At 36.4% G+C, this 24,342-nt stretch overlaps 1 protein-coding gene and 1 long non-coding RNA gene across 2 annotated transcripts in view; one reads left to right on the top strand and one right to left on the bottom strand.

Moving 5' to 3' along the window:
* Positions 1 to 23,563, top strand: part of RSPO2 (R-spondin 2) — a 181,099-nt gene extending 157,536 nt beyond the window's left edge. The window contains exon 5 of the mRNA XM_032760264.2: positions 21,677 to 23,563. Within this exon, the coding sequence (XP_032616155.1) occupies positions 21,677 to 21,792 (116 nt within the window). The 3' untranslated portion in view covers positions 21,793 to 23,563. The remainder of the gene's footprint in view (positions 1 to 21,676) is intronic.
* Positions 6,188 to 14,873, bottom strand: LOC131384300 (uncharacterized). Its single transcript, XR_009215005.1, has 3 exons — positions 14,695 to 14,873; positions 13,098 to 13,129; positions 6,188 to 6,252 (listed from the first exon to the last, which is right to left on the bottom strand). It is a non-coding gene; the product is annotated as an uncharacterized LOC131384300 (long non-coding RNA).
* Positions 23,564 to 24,342: the final 779 nt, after the last annotated feature.

Here is a 24,342-nt window from a genome sequence, read left to right as displayed (position 1 = left end):
TCTGTCTCCATTGCTTGTTTTTGTCAGCTTCATAAAAAATCAGATGCTTGTAGGTGTACAGTCTTATTTTGGGTCTCTGTTCATTTTTCCATGTATGTTTTTGTACCAGTACCATGTTGTTTGCAGCCCTGTAGTGTATAGTAATGTAGTTTGAAGTCAGGTAGTGTGATGCCTCCAGCTTTGTTCTTTTTGCTTAGGATTGCCTTGTCTACTTGGGCTCTGTTTTCGGTTTCATAAGAATTTTAAAATAGTTTTTTCTAGTTCTATGAAAAATGTCATTAGTAGTTTGATAGGAATAGCACTGAATCTATAAACTGATTTGGACAGTATGGCCATTTTAATGATATTGATTCTTCCTATCCATTATACCCATGAACATGGAATATTTTTGTATTTGTTTCTGTCATCTCTGACTTCTCTGAGCAGTGTTTTGTAGATCTTTCACCTCCATGGTTAGCTGTATTCCTAGATATTTTATTCTTCTTGTGGCTATTGTAAATGAGATTGTATTCCTGATTGGGCACTCAGCTTGACTGTTGGCGTATAGGAATGCTAGTGACTTTTGTACATTGATTTTGTATCCTGAGACTTTTTCTAAAGTTGTTTATCAGGTGAAGGAGCTTTAGGGCTGAGGCTATGGGGTTTTCTAGGTATGGAATCATGTCATCTGCAAATAGGGATAGTTTGACTTCCTCTGTTTTTATTTGGATGCCCTGTATTTCTTTTGTTTGCCTGATTGTTCTGGCCAGGACTTCCAATAGTATGTTGAATAAAAGTGGTGAGAGAGGACATCCTTGTCTCATGCCAGTTTTCAGGGGGAATGCTTCTAGCTTTTGCCCATTCAGTACGACATTGACTGTGGATTTGTCATAGGTGGCTCTTATTATTTTGAGGTATGTTCCTTCAATGCCTACTTTATTGAGTTTTTATTGTGAATGAATGAATTTTATTAAAAGCCTTTTCTGTATCCATTGAGGTAATCATGTTTTTTTTGTATTTAGTTCCATTTATGTGATAAATCACTGGTATTGATTTGCATATGTTGAACCAACCTTGCATCCCAATGATAAAAGCTACTTGATTGTGGTGGATAAGCTTTTTGATATGCTTTGGATTCAGTTTGCTAGTATTTTGTTGAGGATTTTTGCATCAATGTTCCTCAAGGATATTGGCCAGAAGTTTTATCTTTTTTGTTGTCAGGTTTTGTTATCAGGATGGTGCTGGCCTCATAGAATTAGTTGGAGAAGAGTCAGTCCCTCCTCTTCAATTTTTTTGGAATAGTTTCAGTGGGAATACTACCATCACTCCTAAAAGATAGTTTTGCTGGTTATACAAATCTAAGTTGATAGTTACTTTCAGCACTTAGATTTTGTGGCCTCTACTGTTGAAAATTCAGTAATCCATGTAAGAATAACTTACATTCTTACATGGATTCTAGACAGTACAGAAACTTAAAAACTCATCACTGCCTCTTATCTCATCATGGAAGAATAAATTTTTTCTTCCTTTTTTCTAAAGGGGAGTGTGTGTGTGTGTGTGTGTGTGTGTGTGTATAAAATCTAATCAAAACAATTTTCTATAGTCTTAGAAACTTTTCAAAACTTATTTTCTATCGGAAGTGTGTTTTCTAGTCATTAAAAAGTCACTACAGACAACATTAATAACTGTATAATCTATTTTAGGGTATAATGTACCCACCAAACAATTCCTTCAGTGTTTAACCTCTAGGTTGAGTCCATGTCTAATTATATACATAGATCTGCAGTGACTATCTGTGCTAACATCCTTTTCTGCCTTTCAAATATTTTTCTCATGTTAGTCCTCTAATTGCATTAAAAGAATCAAAAGGTACACACTTTTTGAAGAAGTTTAAAACAGCTGTCTATTGCATTCCAGACAGGTTGTACCATTTTACACTTAAACCAGATGTATACGTGAACACTTCATTATTTTTAATCTACTTTACATTTTAACTTCTTGTACTTAAGTTTGAATGTATACATATACAGGTATGTACCTGTTGTAATTGATAATATATAAAATTCCCATAGTGGCATTTGGGGAAGGAACTCTTTACCTGAATAACATTATGCATTCATATAATCCTTAATGGGAACTTGTCTAATTTCTACTTCTAAAATAAAGTCTTTCTGGTACTGGGAAACACTCATGATTTTAATGGAAGAACCACAGTATTTCAATCAATCAATGTACTCAAATTGTGAAACGCACCATTTACGGAGTTATATGGAGTAAATATGGAAGGGGATTTATGCTTGAATCCTACTTTTCTTTTTACTTTAATGACTTAAAGTGGCATATGATCCAAATATTGCCATATTTAATGTTTCCATTGCAGACTTCCCTAGAGGATCATGTTTTTAGAACCTCCTTATGATTTAGTTTTTTTGGAATTGGCATTATAGAAACCTTTTGGATAGGATCAGTAATCTTAATACCAATTTATAAGCTCTAACAAGTAGCTTCAAAAATCATATCCTATCATGAATAAAATGTTTACCTGCCATATTTGTGATCTCAGTGAGAATTATTATTAAATGGGAAGGTTTTTATAAAATGATCCCCTAAGCCAATGTGTATTTAGGTGGTAGCCATAGTAATTAAAGTCTCATCCTTAAGAAAGAGAGAGAATCAACTGTTTACATCTGGCAGGCATCATTCTTCCCTCCTTCTCTCTCTTCCTCCTAACACAAAACCTGCCTCATCCAGATTTTTGGTCATTTCCATATCTTGTTCATATATACAGGAACTTGGAGAGAGAGAAGTCTTGCCCTGTCCCTAGCTAATAGACTTTATTTCACCTTATTTTGTGTGGCATAAAAAACTGGACCCTTGAAGCTTTGCTGTTCAGTGAAAAATGTTCTTCATCAGAGCCAGAAAAGTAGCAGTGATTCATTTTGACTCTAACCCATAAACTTTTACTATAGCAATTTTGCAACTCTTATTATAATTTTTATTTCTTTAATTCTTATAACTTTTTCTTTTCAGAGGAGTAGAGTTTTATTATTACTCAAATCAGTCTCCCCAAGCATTCAGGGATCAGAGTTTTTAAGGACAACTTGGTGGGTGAGGGGAAGCCAGTGAGCCAGGAGTGCTGATTGGTCAGGTCAGAGATGAAATAATAGGGAGCTGAAGCTGTCATCTTGTGCTGAGTCAGTTCCTGGGTGGGGGCCACAGGGTCAGATGAGCCAGTTTATCAATCTGGCTGGTGCCAGCTGATCCGTCAAGTGCAGGGTCTGCAAAATATCTCAAGCACTGATCTTAGGAGCAGTTTACAGAGGGTCGGAATCTTGTAGCTTCCAGCTGCATGACTCCTAAATCATAATTTCTAATCTTGTGGCTAATTTCTTGGTCATACAAAGGCAGTCTAGTCCCCATCAAGAGGGAGGTTTGTTTTGTGAAAGGGCTGTTATCATCTTTGTTTTAAACTATAAGTTCGTCCCAAAGTTAGTTCAGCCTAGGCCCAGGAATAAACAAAGACAGCTTGGAGGTTAGAAGCAAGTCAGAGTTGGTTAAGTCAAATCTCTTTCACTATCTCAGTTATAATTTTGCAGTGGTAGTTTCAATCCCTCCCTTTGGGTTTTATAACACCTTAAATCTTAATATGTTGGCTAAAGAAGGTGGAAAAAGGGTGACAACTGCTGTAACTTCTTTGTGCTGACCAGGGGAATAGTGGGGGTAGGTGTTGACCCCAAGGTAAGAGGAGTGAAACTGCTTTACAACTGTCTGAGCATACCCCATGCAGGCCTGGCTGGGGTTCCAAGACTTACATGGCAAAGGTGATAGTATTGTTATCTATAGTTTTAGTACCCACTAGGGTAAGAAGTGCAATTCCCAGTTTTAAAAGTAAATATTTGAAAGCATTAGTTTGGGGACTTGTAGCCCACAAAGAATTTAGGATTTACTCCAAACTGCAGAAAAAAATTCAAGAACAGCTAACAACAGATATACTATAGTTTTTCTTTTGAAGCGTGTTTTTTTCTCTCTCCAGTCCCCATTTTCTATTAAAAACAAATCATGATAGAACTGATTTGTTTAAAAAATAAACTATAGTCTTATTATACTTGGCCTGATTATGTGCATAAAGTGCAGCAAGAATAATTATTTTTTCACATAGGCTTTTAAAATTGGCTTTGATGGGACTCTGTTCCATAAGGAATCTCAGACAAGACTTTTTAAAAGCTGAGGCCAGCCATGGGTTTGTATCCTGGAATACTTATGAGCTGGGTAAATTCCTCTCCTCTGGAGGTCCTAAGATCTCCTGGGTCTCCTGGGACTCCTGGGTCTGTTAGAAAGTGATATTCTTTAGTTACCACAGGTCAGGAACCTTGTACAGGGACTGTACAGACAAGACATGAGGACAGATGTCTCAAGAGGCTCTTAGTGACTCTGAGTCAACTTTGATTCTTTAAAGAAGGCATACCATTCCAGTCAAAGCCTTGGTAAAATAACCAGTTTCTCCAATTGTGTCCCATTACAAAGAAAACAGATTCTTATTGCACTTATGCAAACAACTACACTGCCATAAATTGAGAATACTCACAAATAGTTTCCAAATTCTGGAAGAATCAGGTAGAGAAAAATAAATATGCTCAAAATTTTGTTCATAGGAGTATATTTTACTCAATTGTTAAAAAAGCTGCACGTAGCTCAGAAGACATTTTCTTGGCCCTGGAAAACAAAAAGGATCAACAACGTTTTAAGCAAAAAAGTTTAAAAAAAAATATTACTTGTCTATTAGTTCAGTCCATTAAATTAACTCCTATTATACTTGATATTTATGAAGATTTCAGCTCTCCAAGAGAGTCCCAAAAGTCTTTTTCTCTATTCTAATGTCACATTCTCTAAAGTTATTAGAAACTTGCATTCAATAGCACCCATAAAAAGTCCTATAGCTGATTCTAAACCACCTTTTGAAGAGGAACAAAACAAGACAACAATTGTCTGTGGAGGACAAAACAGCCATTATTAAAGCCACAATTGACTAGGAATTTTGGTTACTTCTGTGGCATACAACAATTTTACATGACAATTATAACTATTAATAACATACACTAAGTCATCAGAATTATGGGAGTTACACATAATTTTGGAACATACACCAGTAACATATTTATACAAATATAGTCGAAAGAAAGCCAAACACCATTTCATATTTGACAATGCTACCTGTATGACTTTCATACCAAATAAGGCAAACACATGATTTTAGACTTCAGGGGACCTAATGTCTAAAGGATTAGTTAGGCCAAAAAATGACATACTTAATAATTTGATTTTGGAAAGTTTGTCAAATATCAAGGGTTTAAAACACTGGATATCACAAAATAGGATCACAGATTATTCATTTATCTGAAATGGTAACTCAATATTATTTTATTTTGTTTTTTTGGCTGGAGTGCAATGGTGTGATCTTGGCTTACTGCAGCCTCCACCTCCTGGGTTGAAGTGATTCACCTGCCTCAGCCTCCCAAGTAGCTGGGATTACAGGCACCCACCACCATGCTCAGCTAATTTTTGTATTTTTAGTAGAGATGGGGTTTCACCATGTTGGCCAGCCTGGTCTCGAACTCCTGACCTCAGCTGATCTGCCTGCCTTGGCCTCCCAAAATGCTGGGATTACAGGCATGAGCCACCTGCTTGGCCTCAAAAAATTTTTAAAGGCAAAAACCTTTACTCTGATAGAAGAAACTTGGCTTTCCAAACAAGACCCAATGAAGATAGCATGAGGCCAATGGAATCTGTCTCTTCTCTCTCCTCTTTCTTTCCCTTGTTATCTACCCAAAAGGGCAAACAAACAAAAACCTTTCATTATCTTTTAATATTGCATAAAAATCTTTCAAAAGAGAAAACAAAATGGCATTTTTGCATTAGTGCATCTTTAATGCTAAAGCTAGTTTTTAAATAAAATTTTACAAATCTATCCAGTTTTAATTAGTTTGACCATAAGGTAACATTTTCATAAACCTTTTAGGATGCTTTATAATTTTCTGTTAAACAACAGATTAATTTTCTAAGAAAACCATGTTATTTGGGCACATGGACTGAGATTCTGGCCCCTCATTAGTGTGCTTTTAGTATTTAACCTATGGAAAAACAATTAAATAATTCCCTTCAAATCTTAGCCAACTTGCTCATACCCACAGAACTTTGATTACAAGACCAACCCTTTTCTCTTGCTTAAGTCTTCAGTTTTGTCCCATTACTCTGTTACTCCGTTACTCTGTTTGTCTGAAGTAGAAAAAATTACATTTCCTTTAACAAAAGCCATATTCCCATGCCTTCTTATAATCTTTTACCAAAAACATATTCTACTTTTCTTATGCATTTTGTATGTAAAACTGTTTCTCCAGTAGTCTCAATTACATGTTACAATGTTAACTGTTAGCAACCTTTATTTTTGGTGAAAACCTGACAAGTAAGTGATTTTAATTATGTACTAGGTATGGAGTCTAGGCCATCAGGCAAATAAGGTCTGACTCTTCCCAGCATAGTAACTAGGTGGGGCATGGCTAACTCCACATGTCCCCAGGTCTCATCTAGAGTCTAGTGCTCCAAAGTAGGTAAATTGAACAATTTTTTAAAAGTCATAGGCAGTTTATGACCTTAAAGCATTTAGAAAACGTGATATATGACCTTAATTTAGACCAAATGTCTACATTTTGAAGTCACATGAAGAAAAACTCATTAAAGTTTCTCTGACAAAATACTTGATTTAAGAACTTATTTTTCTAAGCCAATTAATCAGAGCTCTTTTATATATAAACATCACATATACAACACATATAAGTAGACAGAAGATATAGTAGTTGTACAATTTTTCATTTGCCAGTTTCTTAGTTGGATTCCTGGCTTCAGGGTGAAGCTCTTGGAGAACAGGGCCAGGAAAACATGCAGTTTCTAGGGCCTAATGAGTGGACACAGCTGTAGGGCAAAGCCAGACCCCGAAAGACAAACCCACCCTTTCTGTTTGGTGGAACCATATTTTGCAAGATGTTGCCCAGTGGGCCGCAGGGGAACCAAATTAACATTTTTGATCCCAGCAAAATACACATAACAAAACAGACACTAGTCACCTGCGAAGAGTGGATAGTCATCCCAAGACAGGCCTGTTGACCTCTCTTCAGGGCTCACCGAATGTGACCAGACAAATAAGGAGGGTTCTCTGAGTTAGACCTGCTGGACTTTCAGCAATTCCTTCTGAGATCCACTCCACATACACAAACACACACAAAGATGAGAAGGACAGAAGGCCTTCCAAATCAGATCCCTAACCAAGAACTCCAAGAGTATACCTTCCAAACTATCCTCCTATTCTCCATCTGAGAAATCTCCCTGAAATCTTCCTGTTTGAGAAGTCTCCCAAACCAAGACTCTTTCTACTAGTCAGGGAGAGCCAACTGAGACCTCCCAGAAACCAAACCAAGACAGAGACCCCACCACGGTGCTACAGAACCAGTCGGGAGAAGGAAGAAGGTATTGGCAGACCCTAGGATACTCACCAACCCAGACACCCCAAAATGGAGCTACAGACAGACTCCCTTTAATATGGCTACAGTTATGGGATGTCTCCAATAATTTTTAAATCTCCAGATTTTTTGGCTTTATATTTAAGGATATTTGCAATTTGTTAGTCATAATCCTAAAAATATAATTCTGTACTATAAGATAAACACACATTTATGTAGAAGTAAACTGTCTTCTCACCAATATGCCTAGATGTGTTCTATGGAAAAGTATATTTTAGATACACATGCACATATGAAGACACGAAAACATACACATCTCAGGGAAATTGTGCATAGTCTCCATAATTTTTCAGGTGGCCTACTTCATTGCACTGAAACTATCAGTGACCCTGAATTTAAGATTCAATGAAAGGTCATTAAAACAGCTACAGTTGTCTTTCAAAGAAGATATGTTAGAACCAATTTGGCTATTAATAAAACATTTAGATGATGAGCCCAGGGCATTGTATTACTGGAATTTAATTTTTTTTCTACAGGAAGATTAGGAAAACACACAAAGGCACATAAAATACACTTACATATTGATATTCTTTACACTTTATTACCCACAAATTTTGTCTGTTTTGTATTAGAATCAAACTGATTGGAAGGAATTTCCAGAAGTGTCTTAATTCATTAATTCCTTCTGATTTCTAAGCTACTGTAATGAAAATAGGTAACTAATTTTTGAAAATTCTAAAGGAGGAAGCTTTTTTTTACATCTGTTCTCAATAACTCAGTGTCTAGCTTTTCTAATACATAAAGGGATTATTATAACTATGTTATAGCTTTGTAGTTGCAATTCTGTTTTTGATTAGTGACATAGTAAACAGTAGAAAACACTTCTACTTTTATAATGGAAATGTTAAAAGGTAATTTTTTTTTTACCTATTCTGTGAGCATTGACATCTTTTTAAATTTCTTGACAATGCATTCTCTGTAGTCTTCTCAAAGTACCTAGGATTATTTTGATTTTTTGGAACTCTCATTTGGATCTGCTGCCTTAAATCAGCGAAAGCCAAATAGAATGCAGTATTTGAGCACAGTAAATATTCAGTGGCCATCTTACGTTTACTGTTCCTGTTCACTGTTACTGGCATAGACTTCAACTCAAAGACACTCACCAATTTAGCTCAAGTTTCAGTACAGGTCCTTGAGCCTGCCCTGCTAAGATCATGGAAAGTTTGTTTTGTATTCATCATAAGTCACTGATACTCTTTATATGTCAATCTCCAGGTAATGTCTTTTACTAAAATTATGGTAGTTTGGACTGTGAATCTCTTCTTGGATACCTCTGATTCACTGATGATTCATTTTAAATAATTTTCATTACATTTAAAATTTCTAAATGCTATTTTTAAACTGTTGGTTTCTCATGCTTTAACGCCTGAGTTAAGTAAAACTGACAAGAACATACTGATAGAAGCATGACAATAAGCAATACTTGGAAAACTTATTACAGATACTTGTTGCATTTATATGTGTGTGTATACGTGTAGTTACAGATACTTGTTGCATTTATATGTGTGTGTATACGTATAGTAGCTTCCTTTGATTTTAGTTTATATTGTATGTTTAACAGTCTCTATACTTTTTCTGGAGAGTAGAATGCCATTTTCGTTGAGGAGACATGAACTCATTTCATTAAATATGAGGCTGTTTGTAAAAGATAATTAACTATGTTCTCCTGTTTTAATATTTGGTAGTTACAGACAAAGATATTTACTATCAAGATAATCCAGCAAGGCTGTAGATTTCTTACAACTTTGGAAATGTGCTGTCTTTAATAATCATGAGGGTATGCCAAACATGTTAGAGTTCCTTCTCGAATATTTTTCCCCTAATTGAAATCCATTGCCTCTACTTGGGTAGTTGACAAAGATTCTAAAGTGACCAAAATATTTGTCTGGTCTTGTGGATAGAGACTATTTTGGCAAATGTTTGTTACTTTCTTTGTCCTGTAAGAATAACAAAATAACCGTTGGTTATCCTCGTCTTGTATCAAACCAATAATGGCCCCAGGCTTCATTTTATGAATTTAAAGATTCAGCCACTTAAAGGAATGACCAGTTCATGGGGTTTGCAGGAGTTTATGACAGAAGGGAAGAGAGTAACATTGGCCATTTCCTTCCTCTCCTCCCACTCAGGATTATACTTATGTAAGTCTTATAATGGACAAGAGGGTAAGCTTTGGGACCAGACTACATGAGTTCAAATCCCAATTCTACCACTTACTGCCTGTGGCATCTTAGGTTTACTTTACCTCTTTGATCCTCAGATTCTTCTGAAAATTTGGGATATCCTTCACCTTAAATATTTATCCCACTTACATTTCTTTGATTATATGAATGTTAAATTATCACATGTACCATGAAAATATGTGCAGTTCTTATGTATCAATAAGAAAACTTTACAAAATAAAAAAGGAATAAAGTATTTCATAGGGATATTTTTAATATGAAATGAGTTATGCTCAGCACTTGGTACTTGGCACACTACTTATACTTATTTGATCTTAGTAATTTGGAAGAAACTCAGCATCTTTCTAAAAGAAAAGAAAAACTTTCTTGCCTTTTTTCTGTAATCTAGCAAGTATCTTGATACCACTGGTATTTGTGTCACCTGGACTGAGAGGTACTTTTCTCATCTTTTTAGTTTTTGAAGTGCCAACTCTGCATCCCCTAGTTAGGCAGAAGCCCCAAACTTGATTATCAATTTGATTTTTTTTTTCAACTGCAATTTTCTTGGTCTCTTTAGAATTTTTGCAAATGAACTAGACAGGCTTTCAAAAACCTGTTCATGAATAGAGATATTCTGTAGAGTAACTCTAGTTTCTGGAATATGTCCACAGGAGAGATGAATCTGCTGTAGCACAAGTGACCTGCTCCACCTTGGCCAGAACATAAAGATAAGGGCCCTACCCCTGGGTCTGTACCCATGGGTGTGCCTCCCCACACTGGAAGCTTAATTTCTGCTTGCTTCTTGGGGGATTGCCTACAAATAGATCCCAGGGAAGGGAGTCCAGGCAGAAAGAGGTTTGCACATCCTTTCAGCAGTACGTTATGCTCTAGAATTGCATGCAGTTAACTTTGCACTAAGTCATCTGTGAAGCTTAAAAAATATTCTGGGCTTTCAGGAGTTGGTGCATGGCTAGGGAATCTTTTCTAAGTTCCCTGGAGGATTGTTTTACCTCTGGCCTGTGAACTGGCTTTTGGAACCACAGGTTTAAACTTTTCTCGACTCAGCTGAAAATAAGCATCCTGTATGTTTTGTTTTTTTCCTTGAGTTTTGCCATAGGCACACCGTTGATACTGAGTTGGAGCTGCTAAATGTGTTGCTTGACCCTGGGAAACTGAGGCTTTGAATGTCTTAACCCCAGGGAATAACTGATTTGAGAAACATGAGTTGTAGGCCAGGCCCATCAGGGATCTAATGGGACCCAAGGGGACCCTGATATTGTGTGGGATTGAGCAGGGAGGCTGATGCCCTTCTCCAGCCTAGTATTTACTTATGTTTGTTTGTTCAGCAGCCATTTAAATGATTATGAGATCAAAGGCATTTTGCTGGGCACAAGGGATCCAAAGACTATAGTGGAAAGAGTACAGGTTTTAGAATCTGCCAGATGTTGGTTTGAATCACTGCTGAGCTATGTGATTTTGTGCTATTTACTTAACTTCTCGAAACCTATTTCCTCATCGGCAAAATAGAAATAATGCTTCCTTTGCAAGTTGCTGTAAGGATTAGAAATAATACAAGTAGGGCACCTTATATAGTGCTATCATTTATTTAGCGTTTGTGTGCCAGGAATATGTGAAATTTTATACATATTCTCTTTCACTCCTTATACAGATGCTGAAGCAGGCATCATTGCTACTACCAGTTTAGAATTGAGACAACTAAAGTTTAGAAAAAGTGTCTGGTCCAAGATCTCTAGTTTCTAAGTGGCATAACTCTGCTTTGAATCCAGGGCTGTCTGACTCCCCAGACTCATGTTCTTAACCTTGTATTCTAGATGCCTGCCAAGGCTAGTATCATGTTGTACCCCGCTACTTCTCCAGGTTAGGCCTGGGAGTGATCCATCCAAGAGCTGTTCAGGCATCCATGGCTCTATGGCGACTAAGGCATGTTGAATTCCTCTCTAGAGAATATGCAGTTGAGACAAAAGAGGACTGAGGCTATTATAAGAGGGAGGTAAGCCCAAAAAGTCACAGGGTTTATCAGGGATAGAGTGTAGCCTACATAGACCATGTACAAAGCTGAAGTTGAGGCCAGAAGCCGTGGGGGAGCCTGAGAAGAACAGGAGAGTTCATTTTACAGTAGATGACAAAGTATGGCTTTCATTCCTGACCACTTGCAGTGTTTAGATGTAGCCCTTATATCTTTGCTCCAACTCTCAGTTGACATGAGTGTAATTGAATATCTGTAACTTGATTTTTGGAAAGACTCTAACCAGGATGCTATGGCACATTACATTGTAGCTATTTTTAATTATATTTAAAAATTTTTTAAAAATAGGGATGGGATCTCCCTATGTTGTCCAGGCTGGTCTTGAACTCCTGGCCTCAAGTGATCCTCTCACCTCAGCCTCCCAAAGTGCTGGGATTACAGGTATGAGCCACCATGCCCAACCTATTTTTAATTATTTACAAACTAGTAGCCATGATATACATCCAAACAAAATTGCAATAGAAGGTGGTAAATATTACAATGAGAGAGGTTCAAAGTGCTACAGGGCACAGAGTGGGGAATGTATTTATGATTCTTTGGGGAGCATACATCCCCTCATGTTATCTTGTGTTAACTGTGTTCATGTAAGACCTGCCACTTAACTGAGCTGTTGGCTTGGACCAATAACCTAAACCCTTTTCTTTAAGAGACAGGGTATTGCTTTGTCATGCAGGCTGGAGTATGGTGGCATGATCATAGCTCACTGCAGCCTCAAAATCCTGGACTCAAGCAATCCTCCCACCTTAGGCTCCTGAGTAGCTGGGACTATAGGTGTGTACCATGCCCAGTCTCATTATCTTATATAGCTGCCACGTATAAACCATTACTTTCTTTTCACTTGTGTGTCAAGTTCCATAGAAATGGTGTTGAATCCAAATTAAATAAATGCTTGCCATATGACGACGGTCTTAAATATCATTTCTTGGGCTACTACTTTTTGTTTTTCATTTAGTTAATGGTTATTGATTTAAGACGAAGAGGAAGGTATTACATCTTCTTGTTCTAATGGAATTATCTTAAAAGGTACCTTTCCTTATAGTATGAAGTCAGCTATGGAGGAACTTAATTCTTTTCTGGTTATCCCATGCCTCCTAATCAAATGAAAACAGCTGAATCATTTTCTCTGCCAACCTGATGGTTTTTCTGACTTAATTTAGGAGTGCCAGATGAGCTTGATATTTATCTGCATTTATTTTGAGTAAATTTAGGGCAGGCACCTGTACAACATCCTGGCAGCACAGTTTGAGTACTTACCTTTTCCCCCAAAACATTCAATTAAATGAAAATGGATGTAAAGCACTTACTGGGCCTGGTACAAAGTAGAAATGTTCACCATCTCACCTTACTCAGGAAACTTTATAGCCTGCATCTTGCTAAAATGTAAGAAAAAGAATAAGCAATGAATCAATGCAGTATAAATTTACAGAAAATCTAAGTTACAGATAAGTTGTTATTTATGCAGAATTTACCTGTTCATACAGGGTTTCAGAGTTAGGATGAGGTCAATGACTTTTTATGTGGAACTCAGTCAGGGTAATACTGTCTTCGGTGCTTCTTTGCCTTCCTTGCAAAATGACTCAATAACTTGAAAAATGACTCTCTATCCTTATCCATTGACCTTTAAAGCTGGGAAAGTGGCCGGGCATGGTGGTTCATGCCTATAATCCCAGCACTTAAGAGAGGCCGAGGCAGGAGGATGACGAGGTTAGGAGTTTGAGACCAGCCTGACCAACATGGTGAAAACCTGTCTCTACTAAAAATACAAAAAGTAGCCAGCCGTGGTGGCATGTGCCTGTAATCCCAGCTACTCAGGAGGCTGAGGCAGGAGAATCGCTTGAAGCCAGGAAGCGGAGGTTGCAGTGAACCAAGATCGTGCCACTGCACTCCAGCCTGGGCGACAGAGGGAGACTCCGTCTCAAAAACAACAACAACCACAACAACAACAACAACAACTGGGAAAGCATATGAGAGAATAGCTAAACTAGGCTCAGAGCACAGGTTTCCCCTTCTAATTAGCTGTAGAAGCATGGGTAGGGGTCACTCTAGATCTTCTGTGCTTCAGTTGCTTCATAGCTAAAACCACCTTGCAGAAGTGGACTACAGCAGAGCCTAGCAAATGCCTAGTATATTTGCTGTCTTTCCACCCTCACCAGTGCAGCCAACTCCTTGTGGTGCTGGAATGCCACTTGTCAGGAATCACCACCAAACAGCTTTTACCCTTGATGTCAAATCTATGTGACTTTCTGCACCAGAAGATAGTGCAGATCATTTGCAGTTTTACATCTCTATTCTTATAAATACGGAATCCAAGATAAGAACCTGTTATTTGCAGGTAGTTTAACTTTCCCATAAGAAAGTGACAACAAGAATTTGTGAATAATGCTTTTTCTCTAAATCAGTATTTGAATAGCAGATTTTCCTTCTTAATTTTCTTTTCTTCTCTCATTAGCCCAAATATCTTTTTAACAGCAGTACAATTATATGTTTACCTTGTGCAGTACTTGGGTCTTGTTAATCTTTAGTCCACTAAAGAGATTACCTATGGTTAGAAAGAAATCAAAAGCCTCCAATGGGCTTTCAACAAAAAGTATTTAAGAAATTAGAGCCCCAAAGTTGCCCTGTACATTGTTTTAAAAAACCATCTCCTAACCAGTACTCTTACTGTAAAAGTGAATTATTGCCCCCTTGTGGTAGAATTGTGCATTTATTTCCTTCACACAAATAGTCGTGTTTTACAGTTTCTACTACTCTGAAAACTTTGTCCTTTACAATTAACCTAAAGTATTTATGAAAATAATTTTAGATAGTTTTTAAACGATCTCTTCTTGTTTGTGCTCACCTATGTGAAACACCACAGAATCCTGTCTTCAAACTGTTCTGTGTTTCTCTTGGACGGACTACAGATTTAAGAAACAAGCCCAAATCTCATTCAGATTACCTTGTTGTCGTCCTTATTGCTTCAAGAAAGCTGAAAGAGGTTATGGAATATTCTTACTGCCCCTTTAAAAGCCATGTCGTACACTCGAAGAACAGATTTTCTTCAGAGCTGTAAAATGAGGAATTTCTGAGAATTTTTGAAATACCACGTGCAGGAAACCGTAGTGGTAATACAGTTCATTTATAAGGGTTCAGGTGATCTTCAGGGTTAGCTTTTCTTCCATTTCCATCGTTTTGAACATGAAATAAAATTTTAAAACCAAATAGGACTTCCTGTCAACAAAACGGGTAACAGGTCTGACTCCTAATAAAATGTCTTCTATGAGAAAAATTGAAGTCTTAAAGAAGCCATTTCATACTATTTTAGATCAAAAATATGGTACATTTTTACAGATGAAAGAATAGTAACAGTCAGAGGCTTCCCATTTAAGTTGGCTGACTGAAATAGCTTTTACAAATTAGTGTAAACCTGTGCAGGTAGTAAGTAGTCTGAATCCTGATATTCTGAATGATTGTCACATTTGTATGTTGAGAGAAGCAAATTTTGTCCGTTATTTGTTTTGGACAGTTGTCACTCTCTATCACTAGTCTTGCAAGAAGAACACCTCTTGTAAGTTATCTCTAGATCGTGTGTAGATTTTAAAAGCACATGCTCTTTTATGAAGATGAAATGACTAAGTGACCCTTTGAAAAATCTTCTAAGTTACTACTTGACATTCAAGTAAACTCTCCTTAGTAGGTGGCTTGTTATTATTTTCAACACTTTAACGTTTATTGCTTTGTCTCTAGATTATTTTTTCTTAAAGAAAATGATAGCAAACCATTATTGAAAGATTAGATGTTGCCAGTCCTTTCAAAACACAGCTATCTGTAAAATCTTTTTAGTGAAAAGAAGAGGTGCATTTCTAGGAAACCAAATGATTGTTACTGAAAATGCCTTAAAAGGAACTGACGACACTTTGTGCTTTCAGTAAAGAGCCACAATTGATTCCTTTATTCTTTCCACCTTACCCTCACTTCTGACTCCACAGCCGATGTAAATAAGTAACTCTTATTTTATTTACATTTTATATTATGTAAATAAAATAAGAATAATTAAAATATGCCCATTTACATTATGTAAATAAGATGTAAATTTATTTTTAATAAATTTTTAAATTTACATTTTAATACATATATATTTAACACTTATACATTTTACTTATATTTAACACTTATACATTTTACTTATAATATGTATTTGTTGTACATTTTACTTATGTAACTTGAAAATTGCAAAGAGTAGATTTAAAATGTTCTCACACAAGAAAAAAAGCATATTAGGTGATGGATTTGTTAATTCGCTTGATTATTAGCTTGATTAACCATATCACATTATGTACATACATCACAATATCACGTTATACACTATACAATTTTTATTTGTCAACTAAAATAAATGTGTTATTCTGAACTATATGGACAGTAGAAAGATTTTTATCTTAGGCTACATAGGACACAGTGTGGTAGATCCCAGTCCTGCTCGTCATATTTGCCCACTTGAACTGCTTTTTGGAGGGAAGAAAGCTTCAAGAACTAACAAACCTCCATTCTTAGTGTCTGAAGTGTTTAGGTCAATAGTTTTTAAGCTTTTATGTTTCAGATCTAATTACAAGTGATCACTCTGCAAAAGAATCTGCTTACTATCATTTACATCACAGTAGGAATGCTTTGGTATAACAGGCTTTTTCTTAGATAAGTTTTAGTGATATCCAACAGTAGTATTCCTGGATATAAAGTTAATTGCTATTACTTAAAATATAAAATACTTGTATTCATAGTTGAAAACACAATTTATTCCCTCAGTAATCATAAAAAGAAGAGGTCATGAAAAGTGTAGTCAGGACATTTAAGTACGTTACAATTTTTTCAGTATTAAAGATCCCTGTGCATAAATCTTTGTCCAAGTTTAGATTATGTTCTGAGGGATAGAGTCCTAGATCTGAGTCAAAAGTTAAGAATATTTTTAATACTTTTGTACACATTGGCAGATGGCTTTTCAGAAAGGCTGTATCCATTTTATATTCTCAATGCATCCTGCTGGCTGTCTCACGACATTCTTACAAGTGTTAGGTATTTTTACTTTTAAGGATCTTTGTAGTGGCATCTTATCTTATTTGGAAGTTTTAATTGTGAGATTTGATTATTTAAATATACTTATTAGCTATTTTTATTTCCTTTATGAATTGTTTAGGTCTCGTCTATTTTTAAATGAACTTTTAAAAATATTTTAGAAACCAGTTGGTGTTTTCTAGACAATCACTAATCTTAAATAAATCTCTCTTGCTACTCATTCTTGGGCAAAATCAAGTTGCCCATATGGAAAAAAAAATAAATGGTCCAGTACTACTCATCATTTACAACTCAGTCCTTCTGACTTTAGATGTGAAAGGAGCATTTCATGTTCTGCTTCCAGAGTGTTCTCTGAAATATGACAATATCTGCCAGGTTGGTGGTTACACAGGCTTCTTGTCCCTAAGTTTTAGCGGCTTTGAAGAATGACTGAATCTCTCTGAGGTGATTTCAAAATCTCCATGATGAATTTTATAATGCAGTGAAGCACAGGTTTCAAGTTGGAGCATTACAAACTGAAAAATCAGTAAAACTCAGTCCTAGTTTTGTCCCAGTTGTGGATACAACAGTAATTTCAGTTAATTACATTTGTCATAATTGTGGCTTACTTTCTGCAGCTTGTGTGTTTATGTATGTATGTAGGTATGTGCATGTATTACATATACATATATATATATAGAGAGAGAGAGAGAGAAGCTTTTATCTCTTTTTTAGTCGAAGCTACTGAAATTTTTCTTTAGTTTTCTTCTTTTAAAAGACTTTCTTAAAACACATAGCATTATGGAAACTCTAGACAGCCTCTGTGCCTTACTCTGAGGGATGTACAAGAAACATTTTTCCAGTGATGGAAAGATTCTTACCTATACCCAGTGAGAGGAGAGATCATTTGAAGACCTTTGACTTTGAGAGTTTATGAAAGTATGAAATCACTGTCTGACTGGCAGTGGAGTTGGCATTTGCACAGCTTCATGTAATTTGTGAGTCTGCCTATATCTTGGTTCAAAATAATCTACCCTATTTCTGATTTTAATAGCAGCAATTCACAGCTGGACAGTAGCAGTATTTCCATAAGGAATTGTTCATATTTCTCTGCAGAAGAGTTGATAGGTTATGCTCTTGGACCATTTCCACATGTGAACAAGTCAATGTAATTACATTAGTTAGAATGTGGCTTTGATAGTATCTTTCTAATTTTGTTCGTTTTGAGGATAATCTTGTCTTGCCAGTGATATTCTACACATCTTCCTTTCATCCTAGGGCCACAACTTTTTCACAGTGTCTCATAACTTTCTAGTGAATGATGACTGTAGTATTTTCATTCTATAGACATAGAGACTAAGAGTCGGGCATATGCCTTACTGACATCTCAGTTACAAGACTGTGCTTAGCTACCGGGTTTTCTTCTTCCCAGAAGTAGCCTTTCTCTAAACCACACTGCATTGCCTTCCTTAAAAACGGTAATAATTGGGACCAGTCATCTCCTTGCATCTGCATAACAGTGCTGAAAAGATCTGCCCTGTAGACCTGATTCTACCTGATTTTGAAGAGATTCCCTTAGTTATGATGTGTCAAGGCCACTGCATTCTCAAGACACTAGGGATAAAGATATGCAAAATTTGTCATTAGAATTGGATATGTTGGATGTTGACAATCCCCTCGTAAAACTCAAACTTTTTTTTTTTTTTTTTTTTTTCTAATGATCCTGGGCAGTATCTATTCCAAGTCTTCTCTTGTGAACTAAAAAGTAAAGTTAAATTCATGACTTGAATTATGCGTTGGGTGACTGCCATCATATTTGCCTTTAAATACTTCCCATATAGCATATATGTGCTTGGGAATGTGCAGCAATTGAAGTCTAGAAGTCATTCTCCAAGTCTAATCCCGCATCCACAGAGGTAAAGAAATTAAGCAGAAACAGAAATTAGCATGTTTGTATGTCTATTATAACTTATTTTCAAATATATAGATAAAAACAAGGATTTTTTTGTTAGCTTTAATCTTACTGATTTCTCATGTTTGAAAATCTTAGAACATGAAAAAAGCATATGTATGAAAGACCCTTTCTGTACGTTGTTGTATTTTAGTATTCTTTTACTGCTTTGAGCTGGGCTTGAAGTCAGAACAACGTAGTATGGACCACAAAATATTTTCAGTTAATTTAGGCCTGTCTGTGGTCAAATCTTGGCTAACCATCTTAATTCCTCGGTATTTGCAATATGTCTTATGTGAGAAATGGGACTGGCCAAAAGCAAAACCAACCAACCAAACAATAGCAAAGAGGTGTCATTCAAGAGAGATTTCTGAGGAAAATCTTTAGGGTTGTAATTAGGGCCCCCAAACATTGCTTGTTGGAATTGGTACCATATAGCTTATTGCCAACAGAGTAATTGTACAAGTTAAAAAATTATTTTACATAAATAAGCTTTCAGAAGCATTGCTGAATTTTTGGCCAGGATTACCAACTGTTTTATGCAAGTATTGAGTAACTTCCCTATTACACAATATCATATCAGCCAGTAAACCCAAAACCATTTAATATTGACAATTACTTCAGTATAACATATTGGGTAAGTGACATGAAATTGACCATCTTAAAATGAGCTTTTCCCGTCATTTTGCATGGATTTGCTGTTAGTGAAAGTAGTACATATTTAACTCGCAAGTACGTAATTTACAAGAAGCTTTCTTGTGAATGTGAAAAGCTTTCTTTAACATATATTCAGTCTATTTTTATTCTGGCAGAACACATTTTTAAAATCTAGTAAGATAAGCTTTATTTTTCCATTCACTTAATTTCAATTTGCTTTTAAAAGAAACTCCAGGCTTTATATCAATTAAGCATAAACCAAATGAATTTAAAATGTAGTCAGTAATGATTTTTTAAACTAAGGATTTTGTTGTTTACAGAAAATACAGAACAAAAACTTCTTCATAACACTTTATAATTGAAGCTTTTAAAATATGCTATATTTTGTATTAAGTATTTCATTTTTCTGCCCTCCTTTGTTGTGTCTCATCATTAGAGATAATGTTACTAAATAGTTGTAACTTTACAGATGCTTTGATTAATGATGGCTTGATCTAAGGTTTCATTGGGTAGGATTAACCATGTTTCAAGATGGCAAAATGCCATTATAACCTTAATGCCAGAATTTAATGAGAACCAGAAGTTAGCTTTAAGGACCTTTATAATTTAATATGGGGGCATGATCATGTTCTCATTGTTTTAATGCAATGTCCTATTAAACATAAGTTATTCTTTTAAATCTTTTTTTCTTGTGATAAAAAGATGTAAAAACATTTGCTCAGCAAATGTTTATTGACTATCGACTAAGTGCCAGTCACTGTACTGGGGTCTTGAAGAGTAAGCCTGTTTTCCATCCTTAAAACAGATCCTTTCTGATCAGAAAGAACAGAAATAAGAAACATCTACCTTATTTAGATATCTCATGGTCTTCCTTAGCCTTGTATGACTCTGGTTTCCTAATTCATGTATCTCCCTAGACTCTGGTCTGTTTCCTTTTCATTTTTGACATCAGCCTCCTTCTCCATAAGCTAGATTGAAAAATTGGTCAGCTATATGCCTGGAATGAAAGGGTCTGGGTTATGTAATTTTACAGGTATGGGAAGGATGAAGAGCACAAAACTGAATGTCCTGTTCCCTATTCGTAGTACTGACTACTGTGCTGTCAAAAGCTACACCTTACAGGAAGAGAAAAGTTAAGCTTTATAGAACTACAAGATAAAATTTGAAGTAGGGAAAGTAAGAGAGGAAGAACAGCCAACAGGATTCTTTCTTGTTCGTTGAGACAAAAGTCTTCCTGTATTGAAGGTGTGTAGGGGTGACTTACTTTCTGTAAAACGCAGGAGACCTTTAAAGCCCTTTTCTGTTCTAAAAATCCTCTGATTTCCGTGTGTTTAGAACTCAAAGAGGGTGATGGACCTAAGACAGATGTCTCATGTTCTTTATTCTTTTTTCTCAAAATCTTATGTATACATACTTAGAAAGGTTGAGACCTTATAAAGTAAGACTATAAAACTATAACCACAGATGGAGGAAGTAAAATATAGCAGAGGCAAAGAAAAAAACAGCATTTAAAAAATTCCTGATGGAGGAAAACCTCAACTAGTTAGCTTGTAGCCTGGGCTTCCTAGTGGCTAAAGCAAAGAAGAGAAATAGAATAATTTGGTATGATCGTCTGGTAGTTAGACACATACCACCAGTTCATCAGAACAAATAAGCATTCTTCTTGTTCTCCATTAATAACAACAACTTGTCCAGGGGATTTGGATAAGCAGCCATAAGGTATATAATGAATGATGTCCTCATGAATTTTTATAGAAAATAAAGGATTGCACATATGTCATTTTATACATTGGTATTTGGACTATGGAGGAAATAATGTTAAAAGCAAGACTCTTTTTCCCCCACGGGGAAGGGAGAGAGGAGTTTGAAACTTCTGGTATGTTTGCTATAGATAGATGCTTATTTTCTTTTGACCCACTGACATGTGGAGCAGTAGTAAGATGTAAAGATGTGTAGTAAAGGGTAGCATTGTTAAAAGTAGGAGGGAATAAATGGAATTTTTGTAGCAGGATGATATTTGAAAGACAGATCAGGCCACTGGGAGGTTTTTCAATATGCCAGTTGCCTGTAACAGGAAGATCAGTCTCTGTTTTAGACAGCATATCCAATTTAGTAAATTATTATTATTCTGTCAAAATTAATGTGAACAATTTTCTCTTTGAGGCTTTTTCCATAGGTGATGTCTTCCAGACGGGCTTTGTGCAAAACTCCCAATGTTTTTGTGTTTTCCTTCCTAGAGAAAGAGCCATTTCTGACATCTCTTCCTTTCTTTCCTTCGTTGTAGGGAAGAGAACACCAAAGGCGAAGGAGAAGAGGAACAAGAAAAAGAAAAGGAAGCTGATAGAAAGGGCCCAGGAGCAACACAGCGTCTTCCTAGCTACAGACAGAGCTAACCAATAAAACAAGAGATCCGGTAGATTTTTAGGGGTTTTTGTTTTGCAGTTGTGCACAAAGCTACTCTCCACTCCTGCACACTGGTGTGCAGCCTTTGTGCTGCTTTGCCCAGTATCTGCTCCCAGTAACATGGTGAAAGGAAGCACCACCAGCGTGGCCCCTGTGTTATTTATGCTTTGATTTGAATCCGGAGACTGTGAAGGCAGGAGTAAGTGCACAGCCCGTGACTTGGCTCAGTGCGTGCTGAGAGAATCCGTCCCCGGCACCACGGACACGCTAGAGGTGTGAGGCTGCAGACCACCGCTGGAGGACGGACTTGTGCCTATTTATGTGAAAGAAGATGCTTGGCAGGCAATGCGCTATTCACTCGTGACCTTTATTTTTCACATTGTGCATTTTCAAGGATATGTTTATGTGGATATCTGCTTAGTGTTACCACATGGTATTCTCAGCATGTTACCTTCACACTGTTGTACGATGAAACTGCTTTTAGCTGAGAGTACGCTCTGGAAATTCCTGCTCAGTTTCATAGCAGCCCTAATATGTACATATACTGCAGGAGCTACATATAAAGCTCTCATTTACTGTATATTTATGCTTTCTTGTGGGTAACAAGTCATACCTGATTACTATGATGTCACTTTGTTTCTAGCGGTTCCTAACCCATTGTCTGATAAATGACTTTTCTAGTTTGGGGAATTGACACATGTTTGTTTTGTTGCCTCTTGAAACTTTTTTTTTTTTTCCCTCATCGTGGGCTTATTTCTCATTGTAAGGGTAGGATAAACTAGTTTTTGTATATAGAGTCAAATGACCAGTGTTAAAGAGTTTGCATATTGGATAGACTTTCTCCACTCCACATGTCCCACACAGAGATAAAGCAGCAGGTGGCATCTGGCAATCAGAAGCCCAAACTGCCTCTGAGTCTAAGATGTGATGACTTTGATGAAACACAACTGAAAACATGAGGGACTATATCCAGTCACTCGTAGCCGGTTTCACAGGCCAGCTACAGAATTGTCCAAACATTATTTCTGACTGCAATTTTTTCCCCCCAATTTAAAGCAATCCCTGACTTTCAATGACAAGGCACCTACCGATGTTCTTGGGTCACTGAAGAAGGTACTACCATGAGCCTGTGCATAGGATTTTAGGAGATAAAAGGATGAATTTCTGTGACTGCCGGTCAAATCTTAACAGGTCTCTGTTGAGCCAGAATCTGTTTCAGATCCAAGATGGAGAGGAACACTATGGGAACTTCCCAGGTGACTTTCAGAGCAGTTGTTTCAAACACATCATTGTCCTCTTAGGGGAACCAGTTTTTAGAAGGTTGTGAATTGGCTTTTTCACAAAGCATTATTATCTTCCTGGCTGATCCAGGAGAAGATTAGAACAGAAAAATAATGGTTGTGGATTTCGAAACAAAGCAAGGTAAAGCCTTTTTTTTTTTTTTTCCCCACCTTGCATTGGCAAAACTACCTCTTCAGTGTTTTTGTTTAACCAACTTTTGATTCAAAAGCATCTTACCGATAAGGATAAATATCATATACATCATTATGAAAATATTGCTATGAGATAATAAGCCACATATGAATGTTGTATACAACTTTAGGGTTTGCATTTAATCCTGAAGTATTACCTCCTTTCATGTCTATTTACACTATTTTCCCATTTGCTAAGTGGGGAGGGGTCTCCTTATATAGTGCTTCATCATTAATATGTCAATACCTGTTGTTCCTGGGATGTTCTTTTTTGTGCATTAAAAACTTCAAAATTATTCTTTGTGGAGATTTCTTTTTTACTTTAGAGATAGATACATTTAGAAATAACTAACTCAGTACTTTGTTCTACCCCCAAAATAACGGCCGTTTAAAAAAGACAGACAAATCTTTAAAAACCTGTATTGGTAACTACATCTAGAACACTAACTAGTTTATAGATAAACTAGATAACTGTAAACTAGAGTCCAAGTGCCCAAGTTCTAATCCAGACTGAGAGTGGCCTGTGAAACTTACTTAATCCCTCCACTCTCAGTTTCCTTATCATCTGTGAAATGGGGATCACATTATCATCTGCCTCTAGGGGCTGTGTTTTAAGGACCAAATGAAAATATATATACAGGGAAATATATACAGGGTTGTACGTTAAGGATATAATTAGGTAAAATGTGTAAAGTATGGTCAGCACAGCATTCGATATACTAAGTACTATACAAGTTGGTCACCTATTATATCTTTCATTGGATATTTAGATTCTTTTAAAAATATTGATTTCTCCTTATTAACAAAATAGAACATTTATGAAAAGTATCAATCTATTGCTTGGTGCCTGGGCATTATTTGCTAAAACATTTACATCTGCTTGATTTCTGAGTCTCCCTGATATAAGCAGCATACACACACACATACACACAAAACTGAATTCATTCCTCTATCAATCAATAATGGGGCAATCAAGGAAATAAACTAGTCGGGGTGTTTCAGATGGGGAATTTAACACCAGGAATTGGTTATACAGGTGATTGATAAAGGAGACACGAAGCCAAAATATGTTGCC

The sequence above is a fragment of the Hylobates moloch genome, unplaced genomic scaffold (genome assembly GCF_009828535.3).
Source record: "Hylobates moloch isolate HMO894 unplaced genomic scaffold, HMol_V3 SCAFFOLD_9, whole genome shotgun sequence".
Lineage (NCBI taxonomy): Eukaryota > Metazoa > Chordata > Mammalia > Primates > Hylobatidae > Hylobates > Hylobates moloch.
This window is presented reverse-complemented; position numbering and strand designations above follow the sequence as displayed.